General features: G+C 40.9%; 1 protein-coding gene and 1 long non-coding RNA gene across 6 annotated transcripts; both read right to left on the bottom strand.

Moving 5' to 3' along the window:
* Positions 1 to 257: 257 nt before the first annotated feature.
* On the bottom strand, positions 258 to 2,768 carry LOC118945806. The gene is made up of 2 exons (XR_005040953.1): positions 552 to 2,768; positions 258 to 432 (listed from the first exon to the last, which is right to left on the bottom strand). It is a non-coding gene; the product is annotated as an uncharacterized LOC118945806 (long non-coding RNA).
* A 3,821-nt stretch (positions 2,769 to 6,589) lies between these two features.
* LOC110521898 (ras-related protein Rab-35) lies at positions 6,590 to 24,245 on the bottom strand. 5 transcript variants are annotated; one of them, XM_021599844.2, is made up of 8 exons: positions 23,791 to 24,244; positions 22,199 to 22,981; positions 21,921 to 22,064; positions 21,397 to 21,447; positions 21,114 to 21,237; positions 9,186 to 9,310; positions 7,687 to 7,811; positions 6,590 to 7,124 (listed from the first exon to the last, which is right to left on the bottom strand). In XM_021599844.2, exons 3-8 carry the CDS (start codon positions 21,979 to 21,981, stop codon positions 6,975 to 6,977), a joined length of 636 nt encoding a protein of 211 aa, XP_021455519.1. In that variant the 5' UTR covers positions 21,982 to 22,064; positions 22,199 to 22,981; positions 23,791 to 24,244; the 3' UTR covers positions 6,590 to 6,974. The 5 variants fall into 5 exon arrangements, with proteins under 5 accessions (XP_021455519.1, XP_021455521.1, XP_021455520.1 ...); XM_021599846.2 differs by having other exon boundaries at positions 22,199 to 22,967; XM_021599845.2 differs by having other exon boundaries at positions 23,795 to 24,244.
* Positions 24,246 to 24,651: the final 406 nt, after the last annotated feature.

Raw genomic sequence — 24,651 nt, 5'->3', positions numbered from 1 at the left:
TCACCTTTATTTAACCAGGTAGGCTAGTTGAGAACAAGTTCTCATTTGCAACTGCGACCTGGCCAAGATAAAGCATAGCAGTGTGAACAGACAACACAGAGTTACACATGGAGTAAACAATTAACAAGTCAATAACACAGTAGAAAAAAAAGAGAGTCTATATACATTGTGTGCAAAAGTCATGAGGAGGTAGGCGAATAATTACAATTTTGCAGATTAACACTGGAGTGATAAATTATCAGATGGTCATGTACAGGTAGAGATATTGGTGTGCAAAAGAGCAGAAAAGTAAATAAATATAAACAGTATGGGGATGAGGTAGGTAAAATTGGGTGGGCAGCTCCATACTACTTGTCACACTCCTTGTTGTGGTGGGTTTGGTGCTGAGGGGTCCATGGCTGGCATTTGACCATTTCCTTGTATTCTTCATGCCTTACTCGATGTTAGAAAAAAAGTTTGGTCAAAATCGGATGTTAGTGTAACCGATGTGAAATGGCTAGCTGGTTAGCGGTGGTGCGGCTAATAGCTTTTTAATCGGTGACATCACTCACTTTGAGCCCTTGAAGTAGTGGTTCCCATTGCACTGCGAGAGCTGCTGCTTTTGTGGAACGATGGGTAACGCTTCTTCGTGGGTGTCAGTTGTTGATGTGTGCATAGGGTCCCTGGTTCGAGCCCGGCGAGGGGACCGACTAAAGTTATACTGTTACATTAGGTACTACATTTATTGGGTATTATGAATTCTATACATTTACATGGCCAATTTGGGTGTAATCAGTTAGCTTATTAATTTATCAGAGATCAAATTACATTTAATCAAAATAATGTGTCAAGAATGCTAATGTTATAGGTTTCTAACTACGGAAATTATTTCAGAACAATCTGAGATGGTTGGTGTCATGACTTGCTGAAATGACATGGAACGACCAAGCACTGAACCATAATCTGGTTTTACAGGAGACGTTGAACATGAAAATTCTCCTGCCACGTTCAACGTCTCCTTTAAAGACAGATTCTGGTTCAATCAGATAAAAGCTTAATGTATTTTCCTAAATGTATGTCAGCTAACTACCACTGTATGTCATATCTTTAGTAAATTACAATGTTGAAAAACAGTTTGCTTGCAAGATGATGCCTGGCTGCATCATCCCCTGCACTCAGCCGTGTTGTTGGTTAACTTGGGTGTAGCTAACGTTAGTAAACTAGCAAGCTAGCGACCCATTGCTAGCTAACCACAATCTACAACGTACATATCATTTGAATATACATTTAAGTAAATGGTATTGAATATGAATTAACGTATTATATAAATAGTTGACACATTTTCTCTACCTACACGCTCTCATCAACAAACTCACTCGCTTTCAGCGGCCATCTTCGTTCCACCGACCGGTGTTGTGACTGAAAATCTCCCCCTTGCCAGAATTCTCCCCACCTTGTAATTTCCTTAATTTTGTGGCTAGTCAAATACTTTCTATAGAACAACATGTATGTGTGTTATATTAAACAGAGGGAGTAAATCGTTGGCAAGCAATACACATTTCAGAACAACTATGGCTGAATTATTATCATTACACTTTCAAATATACTAGTCGAATAAGACATGGGAGAGATGACACATTTTGGCAAATAGATTTATTTATAGACTAATACAAAACAGTAGCGGATTTAGCGCTATACAAGCTAGAACCGCCACATACACTTGAAACAAATACCCAAACCGAAAACTGAGTGAAGAGCAGAAATTTCAACTGGCAAGCAAGTCGCAGCAATGAAGAACGCGAAGGGAAGGAGAATTCTAGCAGGGGTGAGATTTTCAGCACAACGCCTGTTCTACTTCGTCTATGGTATATTGGCGATCGCACAATGTAATGTGTATCCCGCCAACTACTATGCGGGATGGAAACAGGATTACCAAAAATGGAACTAAATACCCTGCAAAAAAACTACAAAATGACCAATAAATAAATAAATAAACTAAACTAAATCAAACAACTTTTCAGTTAAAAATAAATAAAACACATCTGATCACTACACAGGCTCAAGGGGAACCTGGGAGGGCGGGTCTTCCTGCGCAAAAACGTTTTTGCTGCAGCCACAAAAATGTCCAGTTTCTTAGACTTCTTTGAGACTTGTGCCGTACAGTTTATAACTGTGGCAATGAACGCCACAAAATCCACTTTTTCACTAGCATCACTTGTTTTCTCAATTATTTTAATCTGGTCCGCATAGGAGATTCGATTGACTGCTCTAACTTTTGCCACCTCGGTCTCCTTCACCCTTACAGTGCACTCCAGGATCTCGGGATCCTGATTCCCACCACAATTGCAACACCGTCATCCTTCTACACACCGTTCAAATATACTCTGTCCATCTGTGCACACTTGAAACATGGCCAAATCCTTTAAATTCTTACACTGCAGTGTTTTGGGGACGAAAGCTCTTACAGTATACCTTTTATATCCAAGCTTCACATGCGTAGGTATTTGCTATTTGTCAAAAAACAAAAGGACCTACAGACTCTTCTTTTTCCCCAATTACCTAACGGGTCAGACGACGGCACCAACCACACCAGGAATTCTCTTCAGGTATTCAACCTGAACATCAGTCATCACCCCTGAGATGACTCCTTTGATGGGAGGGACTACTTTCTTCTTCTTCTATGATATAATGGTGTTCACAACAATTGTATTTCACCACCTACTGTGCAGGTGGATAATAATGATCCCAAAAATGAAGACCAAAAAATATGGGTAAAAAATGTATCAATATCATACAAACTATCAAAAAATAAATTAAGTAAACAAAATCAATGTGTTTTTCTGTAAAAAAAAAAAATAATAATAATTCCAATCAGGTTCCGAAGACTCCTGTGAGGGTGGGACATTTCCTAGAGACAATAGTCCTTGCAGTGCTTCTGCCGTAAAGTCTTGGAACCCCAAAAACTTCTCGGCTGCAGATATAATGATATCTAGCTTCTTGGACTGCTTAGACACTGCAGCTGAAAAACATCCCCACAGCATGATGCTGCCACCACCATGGTCGTGGCCACTTAGTACATGTCGACTGCATGATCTTTACAAAAATCATGTGATCAAGTTTTGACTGCAAATTATGGATGTACTGACAAGATACATGTCTTTCCACCTTAACAATGGGAATCGTTTTCCACAAAGCAGCATGGCGGCCAGTCTAGCTCCCGCCTATCCTTTCTTTGGATTGGAGGATATGTCTCATTATTGTAATACTTTTTGGAATATTTCGATAGAGGGTTGTTAACATCAACCGCCTGTATTCAATGGAGAGAGATTTTTTTAGGACATTACACTTACTGATGCACATGGCTACTAGCAGGTGGCAAAGAAATATTAACAAACAGTGTAAAGTATTGGCCCCATGTTTCATGAGCTGAAATAAAATAATGTTCCATACGCACAAAAAGCTTATTCCTCTAGAATTTTGTTTACATCCTTGTTAGTGAGCATTGCTCCTTTGCCAAGATACAAGTGCACCTTGTGCTGGGGACAATAAAAGGCCACTTTAAAATGTGCAGTTTTTTACAGAATTTGGCAGTACGTCCAACTGGCCTCACAACTAAAGACCATGTGTAACTGCACCAGCCCAGGACCTCCACATCCGGCTTCTTCACATGCGGGATCGTTTGAGACCAGCCACCCAGACAGCTGATGAATCTGGGTTTGCACAACCAAAGATACAAACTTTTAGGAAACCGTTCAAGGGAAGCCCATCTGTGTGCTCATCGTGTGCCCATCGTCCTCACCAGGGTCTTGACCTGACTGGAGTTCTGCATCTTAATGGACTACTTGTGGGCAAATGCTCACCTTTGATGGCCACTAGCACGCTGGAGAAGTGTGCTCTTCACCGATTAATTCCAGTTTCAACTGTACCGGGCATATTCATGATGTTGTGTGGGCAAGCCGTTTGCTGATGTCAACTTTGTGAACAGAGTGCCCCATTGAGGCAGTGGGGCTATGGTATGGGCAGGCATAAGCTACGGACAACAAACACAAATGCATTTTATCGATGGCAATTTGAATGCACAGAGATACCATGACGCCATCACCTCATGTTTCAGCATGAAAATGAACAGCCCCATTGAGCACGTTTGGGATGCTCTGGATCAACGTGTACGACAGCGTGTTCCAGTTCCCGCCAATATTCAGCAACTTCACACAGCCAGTGGGACAACATTTCACAGGTCACAATCAAGAGCCTGATCAACTCTATGTGAAGGAGATGTGTCGCGCTGCATGAGGCAAATGGTGGTCACACCAGATACGGACTGGTTTTCTGTTACATGCCTCTACATTTTTTAAAAGGTATCTGTGACCAACAGATGCATATCTATATTCCCAGTCATGTGAAATCCATAGATTATGGCCTAACGCAATTATTTCAATTGACTGATTTCCTTATATGAACTGTAACTCAGTAAAATCTTTGAAATTGTTGCATGTTGCATTTATACTTTTGTTCAGTGAAGTTACAGTTAACGATCTAGTTAATGTGTTTTGAGTTTTCCACATCCTCTTCCCCAAATTAATTAGCCTATGATATTAGATCCATATAAAGATGTATGTAATTAATCTTCATTCAAAAAATATATATCTGGAAATTCTGGTCCTATTTTGACAGTAAATTAGCAACTATAGTCTAATTGTCAATCCACAATTACTTTCTAAGATAATTACTCATGATTTGAGTCTGACTAAATCATGGGCTGGTGCAACCAACTGTAAAGGTTAGTGCCACCAGTGACACCAGGGGAAAATGTAGAGCCCTGTAATAGTAATGAACACTTATAGTAGGTGTTGATTCAGGAGAACACATATGACAGGCACTAATTTGCAATATAGCCTAAGTCATTAGCTTGGCTTTTATAATGTGGAAGGCTTAAGCAGACAGACAGAGAACAAGATGAAGCACAGAGTGACAGCAGAGAAGATGCTGAGACAGATCGACAGCACAACAGGGAGGCAAACAAAATGGCTAGAGCAGAGGCAAAGTGGTGAGTTGTATTTCCAGTGGTGCTTTTACATATTGTATTTGTTTTAAACATGGGCTGGTTAAAAAAGAGGAGGACCATGTCTCGTCAGTCACTGGTACAGAAATGGTTGAGAAACGCTGTACTGTACTGCCAATGTTGTGTCAGCACTACTGCCTGTGTCTAAGGAGGGTGTATATGGGGTGTGAGTTGGCGGCACTTGCAGTGATGTGGGCTGGTGTGGGTAAAATGCAAGTCCGCCCCAGCTCAATTTACTAGTATGGCTATCTCTGGCCTCTCCATGCTCGCTAAACCTTCATAGCAGGTTAGGAGAGCATTTTCACTTACCCAAACCCTTTTCCTAACCTTAACCTCTGTCTCCAAACCTGCATGATAATTATCCTAACCTGCTACATAAAAGTAATTCCGTACCAAAGTGGAGTGAAAAGAGTGTTTCTCAAACCGCTTGAGCAACCAGGGGTGCATTCAAGATAATTGAGTAAATAGTTACTGAACATTGGTGTTACACAGGCACAAAATGCATAGTTGTGTAAAAAAAGAAACCAATTACCATAGTCTTGCATTACAATAGATCTGTCTATTTTGTATCACCCATGGCTTTGCAAATAAACTAATGGTATAGTAGCCCAAAGGCCTGCAGATGGTGATATTGAGTCGTTTCATCTTACCGTCCATAGGGAATGTATTCAGGCTGCAAAAGTGTCGACTACTCTCCATAACTCAATTTAATGGTGATAAGTCGGGGGAAAAAACAGGGAAAATATGCATACTTTCTTCATGAAACAGAATTTTCCACCTCCATTCAAGGGTGGCTAATGCTACTTCCTGACATTGTGTACAGCATTCAGACCAAGAGTAAATAACAGACTGCTGCAACTTGATTGGCTGAACGTGATACGCAACATCCGGGACTAGCATTTAGCCAGTCTAATATGTTGGTGGGAAATGGTGTTTCATAAAGTATGCATATTTCCTGTGTTGCCATTACATTGAGTTAAGGAAGAAATCAACGCTTTTGCAGCCTGAATGCAGAATGTTTTATATATGAACCGATTCACGGGGGAGACAAGTGTAGAGTCGGCTGCATACATACCCTTTGGACAGTGAGATGAAACGACTCAATATCGGCATCTGCCGGCCTGGAATAGTGAATGTTGATGTCTTAAATACATTAAGTTTGGAGATACCAAAGTAATAATACATGTATCTTTCTGGAGCTAAGCCTCTCCCATGGAATTTTCTATATATGGGCCTTTTAAAAACAAATTCAAAGTGTTGTGATATTGGACATAACCCAAGTTTGTCTTCACATGGTTTTATGCCTTTTACTTTTTTTTCCCGTAAGTAGGCAAGTGCCCTAATTGTCAACATTGAAGCACTGGCACAAACTGACTTTAAGGGATGGATATACTAGACAATGTGTATCACACACACACTTGGGAATCTTGTGTTAATTTACCAGACAAAAAAAAAAAAAAAAACGGTAAACAAGAGTGTAATGGGGTTCAGCATTGAAATACTGAATAGGTTTTAGGAATGGTATATTGCATATAAAAAGCACACAGATTGACTTTATTGCTCAGTTTATTTAGACATTATATTTGTCACGACAGTCTTTTTCATTACAAATAAGACAGATGCATCACTCTAGTCACTTGAAGTCATTAGTGTATTTCCTAAATTAGGGGTTTTAATAACAGTTTGACACTTTGGGGATCCAGTTTCCTTTTTAATGATAAAATGACATTAATATACATTCATAAAAAATAACTGCTAGGGTAAAAATTCGGCACGTAACAGTGGTTCTCTGTCCTTAACCTCTTGTAATCTTGACTCAGTGCAATGTCAACATGTAATGTCCTGGCTCTTTCCACATGAGCGCAGACAGACTTTGGATGCTCGACTCTCCATTGGTCTGTCCTGTTCTTAGAAAATCTCCTCCCTTTCTCCCTCAGCAACACTTCTTCCCCCTCTTCCTCCTCTCTCTGTGTCTGTGAGAGTTGATGTCAACCGTTTCCTTCTCTCGTTCCCGCTCTCTCTCTGCACGACTCTGACTCTGCTTCTTTGTCCGAAGGACCATGTGAGTGAAAGCCATAAACATCTGAGAGAGGGAAGGAGAGGGGGAGAAAGAGGGGAGGAGCAGGAGAGGTAGAAGACAAAGGAGCAAAACAGGGCAATGACTGTAAAATACATACACACCACGATACATAAAGTTGGAGTCATTAAAACCACTCCAAAATGTCTTGTTAACAAACTAGTTTTTGCAAGATGGTTAGGACGTCTACTTTGTGCATGACAAGTCATTTTCCCAACAATTGTTTACAGACAGATTATTTCACTTATAATTCACTGTATCACAATTCCAGTGGGTCAGAAGTTTAAATACACTAAGTTGACTCTGCCTTTAAACAGTATGGAAAAGTCCAGAAAATGATGTCATGGCTTCTGATAGCAGTGTACTTTTTTTTTTTCCATAAAAAAAAGCTAAATAAACTGAAAATTCCCTGTGAGAGACATATCAGGTCTCAAGCTCAGCTTTCCCAAAGACATCCTGGATATTTGAGGCTTATTTTTATTTTGACGGAGCTGACTAATTTTATTTTATTACTAGGAGGAAGTGAATGAGGTACACCCTGGGTTTGGAACATGACTGCCTGGCTCACCTCTTCAACGTTGATATTTTCTTTGGCACTCGTCTCAAATACCCGGACGCCCACCGACTCCCCGAAATGCATTGCATCCTGGGAGTCCACCTGCTTCTTGGAGGGGTCGTCATTCTTGTTCCCCACTGAGAGAGGGCGAGAGAGAGAAGTGGGGATGAATGAAAGATGTTGTTTTGGACAGCACTACATGACCAAATGTATGTGGACACCTGCACATCAAACATCTCATTACAAAATCATGCCAAATCTGCTATAACAGCCTCCACTCTTATGGGAAGTCTTTCCACTAGATGATGGAACATTATTGCGGGGACTTGCTTCCATTCAGCCACAATAGCATTAGTGAGGTTGGGCACTGATGTTGAGCGATTAGGCATGGCTCGCAGTTGGTGTTCCAATTCATCCCAAAGGTGTTCTATGGGGTTGAGGTCAGGGCTCTGTGCAGGCCAATCAAGTTCTTCCACACCAATCTCGACAAACCATTTCTGTATTTACCTCGCTTTGTGCACGGGGTAATTGTCATGACGAAACAGGAAAGGGCCTACCCCAAACTGTTGCCACAAAGTTGGAAGCATAGAATCGTCTAGAATGTCATTGTATGCTGTAGCATTAAGATTTCATTTCACTGGAGCTAAGGGGCCTAGCCCAAACCATGAAAAACATTCCCAGACCATTATTCCTCCTCCACCTAACTTTAGTTGGCACTATGTATTGGGGCAGGTAGAGTTATCCTGACATCCCCCAAACCCAGATTTGTCTGTCGGACTGCCAGATGTTGAAGCGGGATTCAGAACTCCAGAGAACGAGTTTCAACTGCTCCAGAGTCCAATGGTGGCGAGCTTTACACCACTTGGCATTGCGCATTGTGTGTGGCTGCTCGGCCATGGAAACCCATTTCATGAAGCTCCCGACAAACAGTTACTCTGTGGACGTTGTTTCCAGAGTCAATTTGGAACTCGGTAGTGAGTGTTGCAACCGAGGACAGATGATTTTTACGGGGTCCAGTACTCGGCGGTCCCATTCTGTGAGCTTGTGTGGCCTACCACTTCGCGGCTGAGCCGTTGTTGCTCCTAGACGTTTCCACTTCACAATAACAGCACTTTGAGTTGACTGGGGAAGCTCTAGCAGGGCAGAAATTTGACGAACTGACTTGTTGGATAGGTGGCATCCAATGACGGTGCCACATTGAAAGTCACAGAGCACTTCAGTAAGGCCATTCTACTGACAATGTTTGTCTATGGAGATTGCATGACGGTGTGCTCGATTTTATACACCTGTCAGCAACGGTGTGGCTGAAATAGCCGAATCCACTAATTTGAAAGGGTGTCCACATACTTTTGGGATATATGATGTGTGTCTATCAGTTCACAATCAGCCATAACATTAACACATTGGACTGGAAGTCAAAAGTCATTTTTAGTGAATATCCATTCATCCAATCTATCTTGCCATCTACTTTAATCTTCCTCCATCACATCACCTCAGCACACCAAACTCACCTAGGATCTTACAGACGTTGTCACAGTTCTGAGTGATCTCATTAAGCCACCTCTTCACGTTCACAAACGACTCTGGGTTGGTGACGTCATAAACAATAATCACACCGTGGGTATTTCTGTAATACCTGGTAGGGGAACAGGAAGAAAGGGGAAAATAGCAAAGGATTGTAAAGACTACTGTATAAAAGAGGAAATCGTTATCTACTGGGCGAAGCAATAAGTGGGCTTAGGCCCACTGCTTTCCCCCTCATTTATGTTAATCTTTCGAAAAGAGACTCAAGCATCCCTTACCGTGGGCAGTAAATATTCAGTCATAAATATCTATTCGCAACGTTTGTTTTCAACTTAGAGAGCTCGCAGGTTTTAGTTTACGCCAAGTTTTAGCTAGTAAGAGCAAGATGGAAAGCGAGCAGCAACGTAATCTCTACAAGTGTATTCATGTTTGATTGTTGGGATTGTTGTTTTAGTCTGACAATCGGGTTGGGTGGGATTTTTATTATTTTTTTCTTCCTTTTTTCTATGTTTATTGTTTCCTTCCTAAAGAGACACACAGGTCACTTTTGTGCTCAAACCAAAGTTGAAACATTTCCTAATTATCTGCATATGATAGATTTTTATTCAGTTACATATTTGAAACCCAACCTATGCTTAATCCACTAAAATATATCACATTCAACGTAAAAGGTCTTAACAGCCCGATTAAAAGGAAAAGAGTCTATACATACCGTAAGAAATTAAAGGCTGACATTGTGTTTTTACAAGAAACACATCTTACAGCCAGTGAACACAAGAAATTGAAGAGGGAATGGGTAGGACAAGTTTTTGCATCCTCTTTTAACTCCAAAGCAAGAGGAACTGCAATTTTGATAAGTAGACACATCCCCTTCTGCGTAAACAACACCATCTCTGATCCCTCTGGTAGGTTTGTTTTGGTGCAGGGGCATATGTTTTCAGAGTCTTGGACCCTATTGAATATTTATGCTCCTAACTTTGATGACCATATGTTTATTCAGAATGTCTTCCTTCAGGTTGCTCAAGCACCACCAGGATTGCTACTGGTTGGAGGAGATTTAAATTTTTGCTTAGATACAGTTCTTGATAGGTCTTCTGATAAACCCTCACTTCTTACCAAAGCCAGCAAGCTCACCATGTCATTCATGAAAGATCTCAATTTACTAGACATCTGGAGACAGTTGCACCCACAGGATAGGGACTACTCTTTTTATTCACACCCACACGCATAGATAACTTTTTACTTTCGGCACAACTGTTTCATAGAGTGTTAGATGTCGAGTATCTCCCCAGATTGCTTAGTGACCATTCTCCTCTGGTATTATCAATCTCCATTCCTACCAAGGTAAATGGAGCATATAGATAGAGACTAAATTCTACACTCCTAAAGCAACCTGAATTTTGTGCATTCATCAAAGAGCAGATCAATATTTTTACTTTGACAAACAAACCCTCTGCTCCTGACAGCTTCATTCTTTGGGACACATTGAAGGCCTATCTGAGGGGACAGATTATTTCCTATACTAAAGGGCTGAAGAAAAAACACGGTGCGGAACTGAGTGCCCTTGACTCTGAAATCTCAGAGCTAGAGAGAACCTACCAAAGAGGCCCGACAAGATCTATACAGGCTTTTGGTAAATAAAAAACTTAAATATAATATTCTGAACACATATCAAGCTGAGAGGGCCATCACTAAATCAAAACAGCGTTATTACAAGCTTGGAGAGAAAGCTCACAAAGTATTGGCATGGCAACTGAAAGCAGTAAGAGGACAATTAATGCCATAGAAACTCTTAATGAGATATCTTTCGACCCTACTGAAATTAATAATACTTTTAAGAAATACTATGAAGACCTCTACACTTCCCAATCAAGCGATGATCTATCAGAGATCGACTCCTTTCTCTCCTCTCTCAACCTCCCATGCCTGTCAGGGGAAGACAGCGAGCGCCTGAGTGAACACTTTTCAGTTCCTGAATTGTTGGAGGCCATTAAATCCTTACCTTCTAATAAGTCTCCTGGGGAGGATGGCTTCCCTCCAGAGTTCTATAAAGAATTTAGGGAGCTGTTGGTCCCCTACCTTATGGAGGTACTTAAAAAAGCCAGAGAAGACAACTGCTTTCCAGAGTCCTTCTCTCAAGCAGTGATTACTGTAATCCACAAGAAAGGGAAAAACCCGCTAAAGTGCGCCTCCTATAGACCAATCTCTCTCCTTAACACAGATTGTAAACTGGTCACCAAGATGCTATCTAAGAGACTGGAGTCATGTCTTCCCCTATTGGTCAACACAGATCAGACTGGCTTCATAATTAATAGATTGTCCTCCAATAATCTCAGAAGGTTCTTTGATATAATTCACCTTGCTAACAAAAACAAAATACCTAGTGTCGCAGTCTCCCTCGACGCTGAAAAGGCCTTTGATAGGGTTGAATGGCCATACCTCTTTCGCGTCTTGGAAAAGTTCGGTTTAGGTACCGTGTTTGTAAATTTGATAAAATCACTCTACAGATCTCCTAAAGCTAGGATTGCTACCAATGGGATTACTTCCTCCTCTTTCCCTCTTTATAGGGGGAACAGACAAGGTTGCCCAATTAGCCCCCACCTCTTTGCCCTCGCCATCTTTGCCCTCGCCATGCCCTCGTTGGCTGAGGCTATTAGAACGTGCCCCGACATACATGGCTTTGAGGTGGGCCCCCATACCCATAAATTATCACTCTTTGCGGACGACCTTATCTTATTTCTAACAAACCCAGAACACTCCCTCTCTCACTTGCAGATCCTACTACAGTGTTATAGTTCTGTCTCTGGATATAAGGTCAATTTTGATAAAAGCGAAATCTTACCGTTGTCTGTCTTTGACCATCATACCATCAAGCACAAGTTTCCTTTTAGATGGTCGCCTATGGGCTTCACATATTTGGGCATAATGGTGGATGGTAATCTGAACAACCTCTATAAAACTCAATCTGGCCAGTTTGTTGCCAAAGGTGGAGGTTGACCTTTGTAAATGGATGGACTTACCTCTCACTCTACTGGGTAGAATCAATGTAATTAAAATGAATGTCCTGCCCAGATTTCTATATGTGTTTCAATCTCTCCCTATCCCTGTTCCCGCAGCATTTTTTTCCTCTCTCGACAAGCTGACCAGACGGTTTATCTGGCACGGCAAAACCCCTAGGGTTGGCCTGGATAAATGGTCCCTCTCCCTCATGGTTGAACATTGAAAAGCTTGAGGTAAATGATGACACTGGGGCAGATTTGTTTTACAAATGGGACAGAAAATCTATAAAAACCATCACAGACAACCCTTTAATCATACATTCTGTCCTGGCATGGTGCAAACTGCATGAGCTGTTCGGACGAGGGGGATTCCTTTCCCCTAAAACCCCTTTATGGAACAATAGATCCCTATGTTTTTCCAGAATAGTAACTTTAGACCATGGTCTGATAAGGGCATCACTCTTCTGGAACATTGTTACGAGGAGGGAGTTCTTATGTCTTTTGATCAGCTGAAACAGAAATACCACTTGCCTAACAGGGACTTCTTTAGCTACCTACAACTACGAAACTTTATTAGGGTGACTCTCAAGGGACAATGGAACCTACCTAAGATGTCACCTATTGAACAACTCTGCCACGCAGACCAACCACTGTTCAGGACCATTTCCCGTGTATACGATGCTCTTATGTCAGGACTAACACTGCCTGGGCTAGATAAACCCCGACTTAGATGGGAAAAAGATCTGGGTATTGATCTTGATGAGGATCTATGGAGTGACCTATGCAGGGATGGTGTTACATCCACATACACTCCAGATACAGACTGATCCAGTTTAATTTCCTCCATCAGCTCTATATCACCCCATCTAGACTGCACAAGTTCAACCCAGATATCTCCTCCCTATGTTTTAGATGTGGCTCAGATGAAGGAACATTCCTCCATTCCACTTGGCAGTGTTCAAAACGACACGGTTTCTGGCAGGGGGTATGCGATACCATATCCTCAATTCACGGGGTTGCATTCCCTTTAGACCCGGAGGTCTGTCTACTGGGTAACTTTACTAACACCAATCTTAGGCAAAGCCATACTATAAAGCCAACAGAAATATTGCTAGCGATCGCCAAGAAATGTATTGCCTTGAAATGGAAATTGGATTCCTCCCTGCTAGTTGCAATGTGGCTATCGGAAGTTAATAGTTGTATCCCTTTGGAGAAAATCAGTTACTGCTTGAGGAATAAGTTATAGACATTTTACAGAATTTGGCAACCTTTTGACTATATGGAGAATCTCCCCCCACATCTCATTGATTTAATCTATATATAATCCTCACATAATGTTTCACACGTAATGTATAATATGTAGCCTACGGCAGGTGATCTAATGTCTCGTTATTATTATTATTTTTTCTTATTTTATGTTTATATAATTATTATTATTATTATTTATTTTTGTTACGCTCGTCTGTTACTGTCACTATGTCCTATCGTTGTCTAATATCTTTTCACTTTTGTTTTGAATGTTCTTAATTGGAAAATGCACAAAAAAAAAAAAAAAAAAAAAGGGGAAATCGTTACATTGTTTTTCAGGGGATAGTTATTGTTGGTTGGCACTCTGCCCAGGCTGGTATCAATTAGAGGTCGACCGATTATGATTTTTCAACGACGATACCGATTATTGGAGGACCAAAAAAAGCCGATACCAATTAAATCGGTAGTTTTTAAAATATTTATTTATATAATCTATATTTGTAATAATGACAATTACAACAATACTGAACAAACAATGAACATTTATTTTAACTTAATACATAAAATCTATTTAGTCTCAAATATATAATGAAACATGCTCAATTTGGTATAAATAATGCAAAAACAGTGTTGGAGAAGAAAGTAAAAGCGCAGTATGTGCCATGTAAAAAAGCTAATGTTTAAGTTCCTTGCTCAGAACATATGAAAGCTGGTGGTTCAATATTCCCAGTTCTTCAATATTCCCAGTTAAGAAGTTTTAGGTTGTAGTTATTATAGGAATTATGACGCGTCGACTATTTCTCTCTATACCATTTGTATTTCATATACCTTTGACTATTGGATATTCTAATAGGCACTTTAGTATTGCCAACCTAATCTCAGGAGTTGATAGGCTTGAAGTCATAAACAGCGCTGTGATTCAAGCATTGCTAAGAGCTGCTGTCAAATGCAGGAAAGTTTGAAAGAATGCTTACGAGTCTGCTGCTGCCAACCACCGCTCAATCAAATATGAAATCATAGACTTAATTATAAAAAATAAAGGCCATTAATATGGTCAAATCCAGAAACTATAATTTCAAAAACAAAACGTTTATTCTTTCAGTGAAATACGGAACCATTACGTATTTTATCGAATGGGTGGCAACCCTAAGTCTAAATATTGCTGTTACATTGCACAACCTTCAATGTTAAGTTATTTATGTAAAATTCTGGCAAATTAGTTATCAAAAAGCCAGGCAGTCCAAACTGTTGCATATACCCTGACTCCGCGTGCAATGAACGCAAGAGAAGTGACAATTTCCCTAGGTAATATTGCCTGCTAACATGAATTTCTATTAACTAAATATGAAGGTTTAAAAATATATACTTCTGTGTATCGATTTTAAGAAAGGCATCGATGTTTATGGTTTTTAAGTAAGGCATTGATGTTTATGGTTAGGTACATTCGTGCAACGATTGTGCTTTTTTTGCGAATGCGCTTTTGTTAAACATAACCTGTTTGGCCGTGATTCGTAGGCCATGATTCGATGATAAATTAACAGGCACCGCATTGACTATATGCAACACAGGACAAGCTAGTTAACCTAGAAATATCATCAACCATGTGTAGTTAACTAGTGATTATGTTAAGATTGATTGGTCTTTTATAAGATAAGTTTAATGCTAGATAGTATCTTACCTTGGCTCCTAGCTGCACTCGCATAACAGGTGATCAGCCTGCCACGCAGTTTCCTCGTGGAATGCAATGTAATCAGGGTACAAAAATGCCAATTACCTATTGTTATGGAAACTTGAAATTGGCCCTAATTAAAAAAAAATATATATATTTTTTTTTCTTAAATCGGCCATGCCAACAGTGGTAGGCCTGATCACCGACAACGATGAGACAGCCAATAGGGAGGAGGTCAGATAACTGGCAGTGCGGTGCAAAGACAACCTCCTCTCCCTCAATGTGAGCAAGACGAAGGAGCTGATCGTGGACTACAGGAAATGGCGGGCCGAACAGGCCCCCATTCTCATCAACTGGGCTGTAGTAGAGCAGGTCGAAAGTTTCAAGTTCCTTGGTGTCCATATCACCAAAGAACTATCATGGTCCAAACACACCAAGACAGTCATGAAGAGGGCACAACAAAACCTTTCCCCCCTCAGGAGACTGAAAACATTCGGCATGGGTCCCCAGATCCTCATAAAGTTATACAACTACACCCTCGAGAGCATCCTGACTGGTTGCATAACCACCTGGTATGGCAACTGCTCGGCATCTGACAGTAAGGCGCTACAGAGTGTAGTGCGTACGACCCAGTACATCACTGGGACCAAGCTTCCTGCCATCCAGGACCTTTATAATAGGCGGTGTCAGAGGAAAGCCCATAAAATTGTCAGAAACTCCAGTCACTCAAGTCATGGACTGTTCTCTCTGCTACGGCACAGAAAGTGGTACCGGAGAGCCAAATCTAGGACCACAAAGCTCCTTAACAGCTTTTACCCCCAAGCCATAAGACTGCTGAATAATTAATCAAATGGCCACCGGACTATTTATATTGAGCCCCCCCCATTTGTTTTGTACACTGCTGCTACTCACTGTTTATTGTCTATTCATAGTCACTTCACCCCTACCTACATGTACAAATGACCTCAACCAACCTGTGCCCTCGCACATTGACTCTGTACCGGTACCCCCTGTATATAGCCTCGTTATTGTTACTTTAGTTTATTTGGTAAATATTTTCTTAACTCTTCTTGAACTGCACTGTTGGTTAATAGGGGCTTGTAAGTAAGCATTTCACGGTAAGGTCTTAACTGGTTGTATTCGGCATGTGACAAATAAAGTCTCATTGATTTGACTATAAAACTGAACAAATATGAAATTGAGCATAAATCTTACAGTGGGTTTCAGAACCAACTGTGGTGATAAACAGCGTTTGTATTGATATATTGATGTACAGTCGTGGCCAAAAGTTGAGAATACACAAATATTAATTTTCAAAGTCTGCTGCCTCAGTGTGCCATCATACAATTTGCATATACTCCAGAATGTTATGAAGAGTGATCAGATGAATTGCAATTAATTGCAAAGTTCCTCTTTGCCATGCAAATGAACTGAATCCCCCAAAAAAAATTTCCAATGCATTTCAGCCCTGCCACAAAAGGACCAGCTGACATCATGTCAGTGATTCTCTCGTTAACACAGGTGTGAGTGTTGACGAGGACAAGGCTGGAGATTACTCTGTCATGCTGATTAGGTTCGAATAACAGACTGGAAACTTCAAAAGGAGGGTGGCGATTGGAATCATTGTTCTTCCTCTGTTAACCATGGTTACCTCAAGGAAACACGTGCCGTTATCATTGCTTTGCACATAAAGGGCTTCACAGGCAAGGATATTGCTGCCAGTAAGATTGCACCTAAATCAACCATTTATCGGATCATAAGAACTTCAAAGAGAGCGGTTTAATTGTTGTGAAGAAGGCTTCAGGGCGCCTAAGAAAGTCCAGCAAGCGCCAGGACCGTCTCCTAAAGTTAATTCAGCTGCGGGATCGGGGCACCACCAGTACAGAGCTTGCTCAGGAATGGCAGCAGGCAGGTGTGAGTACATCTGCACTAGAGGTCGACCGACTATGATTTTTCAACGCCAATACCAATTATCGGAGGACCACTAAAAGCCGATATCGATTAATCAGCCGATTTTATTTATTTATTTGTAATAATAACAATTACAACAATACTGAATGAACACTTATTAACTTAATATAATACATCAATAAAAATCTATTTAGCCTCAAATAAATAAGGTAACGTTCAATTTGGTTTAAATAATGCAAAAACAAACTGTTGGAGAAGTAAAAGTGCAATATGTGCCATGTAAAAAAGCTAACGTTTGAGTTCCTTACTCAGAACATGAGAATATATGAAATTTGGTGGTTCCTTTTAACATGAGACTTCAATATTCCAAGGTAAGAGGTTTTAGGTTGTATAGTATTTATAGGACTATTTCTCTATATACCATTTGTATTTCATATACCTTTGACTATTGGAAGTTCTTATAGGCACTATAGTTTTGCCAAAGTAACAGTATAGCTTCCATCCCTCTCCTCACCCCTACCTCACCCCTAACAGCCACACTCGAAGCAGCGCTACTCATCGCTCCACAAAAGCCGCGGCCCTAGGGGAATAACTACTCCAAGTCTCAGAGCGAGTGACATTTGAAACGCTATTAGCGTGCACCCCGCTAACTAGCTAGCCATTTCACATCGGTTACACCAGCCATTAGGCTGATAGGCTTGAAGTCATAAACAGCACTGTGCTTGCGAAGAGCTGCTGACAAAACAGCATTGCACAACCTTCAATATTATGTCATAATTACATATAATTCTGGCAAATTAGTTTGCAATGAGCCTGGCTGCCCAAACTGTTGCATATACCCTGACTCTGCGTGCAATGAACGCAAGAAAAGGGACACAATTTCACCTGGTTTATATTGCCTGCTAACCTGGATTTATTTCAGCTAAATATGCAGGTTTAAAAATACAGTGCCTTGCGAAAGTATTCGGCCCCCTTGAACTTTGCGACCTTTTGCCACATTTCAGGCTTCAAACATAAAGATATAAAACTGTATTTTTTTGTGAAGAATCAACAACAAGTGGGACACAATCATGAAGTGGAACGACATTTATTGGATATTTCAAACTTTTTTAACAAATCAAAAACTGAAAAATTGGGCGTGCAAAATTATTCAGCCCCTTTACTTTCAGTGCAGCAAACTCTCTCCAGAAGTTCAGTGAGGATCTCTGAATGATCCAATGTTGACCTAAATGACTAATGATGATAAATACAATCCACCTGTGTGTAATCAAGTCTCCGTATAAATGCACCTGCACTGTGATAGTCTCAGAGGTCCGTTAAAAGCGCAGAGAGCATCATGAAGAACAAGGAACACACCAGGCAGGTCCGAGATACTGTTGTGAAGAAGTTTAAAGCCGGATTTGGATACAAAAAGATTTCCCAAGCTTTAAACATCCCAAGGAGCACTGTGCAAGCGATAATATTGAAATGGAAGGAGTATCAGACCACTGCAAATCTACCAAGACCTGGCCGTCCCTCTAAACTTTCAGCTCATACAAAGAGAAGACTGATCAGAGATGCAGCCAAGAGGCCCATGATCACTCTGGATGAACTGCAGAGATCTACAGCTAAGGTGGGAGACTCTGTCCATAGGACAACAATCAGTCGTATATTGCACAAATCTGGCCTTTATGGAAGAGTGGCAAGAAGAAAGCCATTTCTTAAAGATATCCATAAAAAGTGTTGTTTAAAGTTTGCCACAAGCCACCTGGGAGACACACCAAACATGTGGAAGAAGGTGCTCTGGTCAGATGAAACCAAAATTGAACTTTTTGGCAACAATGCAAAACGTTATGTTTGGCGTAAAAGCAACAGAGCTGAACACACCATCCCCACTGTCAAACATGGTGGTGGCAGCATCATGGTTTGGGCCTACTTGTCTTCAGCAGGGACAGGGAAGATGGTTAAAATTGATGGGAAGATGGATGGAGCCAAATACAGGACCATTCTGGAAAAAAACCTGATGGAGTCTGCAAAAGACCTGAGACTGGGACGGAGATTTGTCTTCCAACAAGACAATGATCCAAAACATAAAGCAAAATCTACAATGGAATGGTTCAAAAATAAACATATCCAGGTGTTAGAATGGCCAAGTCAAAGTCCAGACCTGAATCCAATCGAGAATCTGTGGAAAGAACTGAAAACTGCTGTTCACAAATGCTCTCCATCCAACCTCACTGAGCTCGAGCTGTTTTCCAAGGAGGAATGGGAAAAAATTTCAGTCTCTCGATGTGCAAAACTGATAGAGACATACCCCAAGCGACTTACAGCTGTAATCGCAGCAAAAGGTGGCGAAAAGTATTAACTTAAGGGGGCTAAATAATTTTGCACGCCCAATTTTTCAGTTTTTGATTTGTTAAAAAAGTTTGAAATATCCAATAAATGTCGTTCCACTTCATGATTGTCCCACTTGTTGTTGATTCTTCACAAAAAATTACAGTTTTATATCTTTATGTTTGAAGCCTGAAATGTGGCAAAAGGTCGCAAAGTTCAAGGGGGCCGAATACTTTCGCAAGGCACTGTATATACTTCTGTGTATTGATATTAAGAAAGGCATTGGTGTTTATGGTTAGTTACAGTCGTCCAACGATTGTGCCTTTTTTGCAAATGCGCTTTTGTTAAATCATCCCCCAGCGTTGCAACAATTATATGCAACGCAGGACACGCTAGATAAACTAGTAATATCATCAACCATGTGTAGTTATAACTAGTGATTATTATTGATTGATTGTTTTTTATAAGATAAGTTTAATGCTAGCTAGCAACTTACCTTGGCTTCTACTGCATCCGCGTAACTGGCGGTCTCCTTGTGGAGTGCAACGAGAGGCAGGTGGTTATAGCGTTGGACTAGTTTACTGTAAGGTTGCAAGATTGAATCCCAAGGTGAAAATCTGTCGTTCTACCCCTGAACAAGGCAGTTAACCCACCGTTCCTAGGCCGTCATTGAAAATAAGAATGTGTTCTTAACTGACTTGCCTAGTTAAATAAAGGTATAAAAATAATATATATTTTTTAAATCGGCGCCCCAAAAATACAGATTTCCGATTGTTATGAAAACTTGAAATCGGCCCTAATTAACCGGCCATTCCGATTAATCGGTCGACCTCTAATCTGCACGCACAGTGAGGCGAAGACTTTTGGAGGAAGGCCTGGTGTCAAGAAGGGCAGCAAAGAAGCCACTTTTCTCCAGGAAAAACATCAGGGACAGACTGATATTCTGCAAAATTACAGGGACAGGACTGCGGAGGACTGGGGAAAAGTCATTTTCTGTGATGAATCCCCTTTCCGATTGTTTGGGGCATCCGGAAAAAAGCTTGTACGGAGAAGCTCACCATCAGTCCTGTATCATGTCAACAGTAAAGCATCCGGAGACCATTCATGTGTGGGGTTGCTTCTCGGCCAAGGGAGTGGGCTCACTCACAATTTTGCCTAAGAACACAGCCATGAATAAAGAATGGTACCAACACATCCTCCGAGAGCAACTTCTCCCAACCATCCAGGAACAGTTTGGTGACGAACAATGCCTTTTCCAACTTGATGGAGAACCTTGCCATAATGAAAAAGTGATAACTAAGTGGCTCAGGGAACAAACCATTGATATTTTGGGTCCATGGCCAGGAAACTCCCCAGACTTTAATCCCATTGAGAACTTGTGGTCAATCTTCAAGAGGCAGGTGGACAAACAAAACCCCACAAATTCTGACAAACTCCAAGCATTGATTATGCAAGAATGGGCTGCCATCAGTCAGGATGTGGCCCAGAAGTTAATTGACAGCATGCCAAGGCGGATTGCAGAGGTCTTGAAAAAGAAGGGTCAACACCGCAAATATTGACTCTTTGCATCAACTTCATGTAATTGTCAATAAAAGCTTTTGACACTTATGAAATGCTTGTAATTATACTTCAGTACTCCATAGTAACATGGACAAAAATAGACACCGAAACAGCAAACTTTGTGGAAATGAATATGTGTCATTCTCAAAACTTTTGGCCACGACTGTATAGCTTCTATACGTGTAGATAGATCATTAATATAGATGATAGATTACGTTGAAGTGATGGTCCTGAAGCGTTCCTGGCCCGCCGTGTCCCAGATCTGCAGTTTGACTCGCTCCCCGTCTATGTCTACCGTACGGATCTTAAAGTCCACACCAATTGTAGTGATGTAGCTGCCTGCAGGCCAAAGCAGAGAGGTTAGAAACACACACACACACACACACCACATGCTATGCACACATTCACAATCTTGAAGAAAATATAGAAAACACTGTTCCTAACCACTCACATCGTTTAATAGTATATACACTGACCAGATAGAGAACAGCAACTCACCAGAGAAGGAGTTATCTGCAAATCGTAGTAGTAGACTGCTTTTCCCTACATCTTGAGCAGAGAGGTTAGACAGGTATGAGAGGTTAGGTGATTAGGCCTTTCTTCATTCACTTCTGAGTACACAGTGTCAGGCTACTTATTGTCCTATTACAAGTAGCCAACATACAGCAAGCCATATCACTACATCATGGGTAAATGTTTTAAAATCTATCATATTGTCTGAAGAGTTGGCAACAAATAAGTCTACTTCGTCAATCATCAGAGCTGTAAGCTTGGTGAGTAAGTGAGGCATGTTCATCATAATCACCCAATGATTAAGCAGACTGACTGATATTTTCTGTGTTACTAAGGAGATTAAACAGTAACCTAATCCTTTAAATCACAACTCACAAAATATGACCTGCCCGCTAAACATCAGTGTCACAGCACAGCTACACTTGAATTACACTATTTTAACACAGACAAAGTAAGCACTAAGGGACCACAGGAACTTTGTATGAAGATGGAAGTTAAGATGCACTGACTGGAGTCTCCAATGATGAGCAGTTTGAAGAGATGGTTGTAGTCCTTTCCCGGGCCCGCCATTTCTGCAGACAGTGCTGTTGGTTTCAGTAATCCTCTCCCAATAAATGCCGTTCCACAGGAACAGTTTCCAGTCTTCCCAAATGCTACCAGTTCAGATTGGAAGATGTACAGAAAACATCCTCAAAACACTTCCATTGCAATTTAATTTCCTACTGATTTCCCAGATCAGTTCCAATATTACAAACTATTTCTGTTACCTCCAAAGTGCAATAATTACCAGTTAAATCAAGCGCATTTCCAGTTTAGTACATGGCATTCCGTTGTCGTGCTAAGGCCTCGGTTAGTTCTGGGTTTCACCTCAGTTCCAGTTCCTCCCACTAACTCCAGTAGGGGATTCCTAGTTCATTGCAGCACCATATTCAGACTCACAGGTTCACCTAAGTTCTTTCTACCAGTCCAGTGCAGAAATGTGTTTTTCCCCCTTAGTTGGGCTGTAGTGACAGATGTTGAAGGACTTCTGACACTTTAAACTCTACACAAGGGCAAAGAGACTATCCTCGTCAAATTGCGGTCTGGCAGAGTCAGTCACTTCCTCCATGAGCGTCTGAAAGTGCTCATAGTTGTTAGTCTGTGTCCAAGGTAGATGGATTGTTGTTGCTTGATTAGCTAATACTTAGATATTCCAGTGGGTAGCCTACGGATGTAAGAATTCACGTCACTGCTGTTCTCAGTTACCACTCTTGCTTATTCCACAGTCTTGCTGTCATCTCTGCATCAAGTTATCACGCACCTCTTACAAGAAACAAAATAACAGGCAGAGGGGCCTGAAGGGCTGGACAAGCAGAGACGGAAAGCAAAAATCTGAGAGGGTGAAGTACTTCCTCTTTCAATCTACAGTCCATGCAATGTTTTCATCCATTGAACTGCTTCGGTCTCAATCCCTTGGTTACACTTCCTCTCTGAGCTATGGGAAAATAAATGTTGGACACCTTCACAGTATTTGGTTTGTTTCAGGCTTTCCTCAGCTCCCTTGTTTGGCCCATACCCTGAAAAAGAACATCTATGGCACATTTATCAATGACAATATACAGGGACAGAGTGATGAGACAACCTGTAGTCTGTCAATTCCCTGTGACCACATGCCAACCCAGTCCCTGTATGCACCGCACCCTCCCTTCCCTGTTCACTAACACAGCTGTGTCTCTAACTGTAACGTTTCCAACCGTTTTCCCTCTCTCCACACACATTAAAAATAGACCTATATGAACCACACCTATATGAAACAGCCTGCATATATGGTTGAATGCGTAATGGATTGGGAAGAGGTTAAAACAAAATGTTTGGGGAAAGGTTATAATGTTAAATAGTAGAAAGTGTGTATCATAGAAACATACTTTTTCTTTGATATTCACTAACTAAGTGACCAAAGTATTTTTAGGGACAGCAAAAGAATCCCTCATGTCTGTCCGCGTCGCCGATTTTAGGGCGAAAGAATGGCAAGAACTGAGGACAGTTTTTCCCCATAATAAACACATTTTTTTTTTAAAGAGTACATGGGGCGAAAGTTAGTTAGTTCTTGAAAATAAATCCTGACACATTCGTACAAAGTTACAATATTTTCTATGGCTTCTTCTTCTTCATCGTGATTATCAATGAAAACATTACTGAAAACCCTGGGAAAGTGTCCCTCCCTAGTCCCTACCCAAACCCACAATCGTCTGCTGTCTGAGGAAAAACAAGCTGGCTAGGTCTCAACAATAACACACTTCGTAAATTAGCTACAATCGCAAACTACTCAAAAACAGTTGATGACAAACCACAATGTTTGATTTAATTTAAACCATAGACATGTGGGTTTAACACACTTACCTACCATGTAACCAGAGGACATTATCAACCGCTAGGATCAGCAGTGACTGCCTGAGCTGAGGCTAGATTCGTTTGTATCCGGGATCTTTGGGAATTGCTATTTGCTAGCCGCTCACCCACAGACGAAGTTAAAAGTTACTTTGTCATAAAAATGTAATGAGCGCAAAACACAACTCGGCTAGATAACGGTATAGGACTAATTCCTCGAGAGTAGCTACATTTCTATGCGCATTACAAACGCGTCGTGCTACAAAATGATCAATAGCGATGACTTGTGCAGGTCAGTCGGAAGGAGAAATACGAGGATCTGTTGACCGTTCCGGGGGGGGATGACTCAGGAAAGGTCGGAGCCTTAGACTAGTCAACGGCCCGACGTCTTCAGGCCACACATGAGTGTTGTTGAGTCACTCACATCCAAATCATGTGCTTCTCCCTTCTCTCTGTTCACCCCATCTTGCTCAGTGTGCTTTATCTTGTCTCATCAATACATACAAAAAAATAGGTCTGTTTGTACTATACTTGTTTAATGTGATTATAGTAGTAGGCTGGGTTACTTACACTATCTCTACAAATATGAAATATAAACACTGGGGAGGGAAACCAATATTCTAGAAATCTAAATGGAATAATCCAAGGCTTTATGTAGACACGATATAGAGATTTTTCAAACAATGTATTCCTTCAGAGCATAAAGCCGGGGTTAATTTTTCATCAAGACTGATGCACAGATATGGAAAAGTGATCAAAATATTTTATTATCATAAAACACATCAGGATGAATCCTGGAATGGAAGTCCTTTGGACAAGAGAGGCATGAGTTATGTACACAATAGTATAGTACAATTAATCAAGGAATAGCAC

This window comes from Oncorhynchus mykiss, chromosome 30 (genome assembly GCF_013265735.2).
Source record: "Oncorhynchus mykiss isolate Arlee chromosome 30, USDA_OmykA_1.1, whole genome shotgun sequence".
Taxonomy (NCBI): Eukaryota; Metazoa; Chordata; class Actinopteri; order Salmoniformes; family Salmonidae; genus Oncorhynchus; species Oncorhynchus mykiss.
This window is presented reverse-complemented; position numbering and strand designations above follow the sequence as displayed.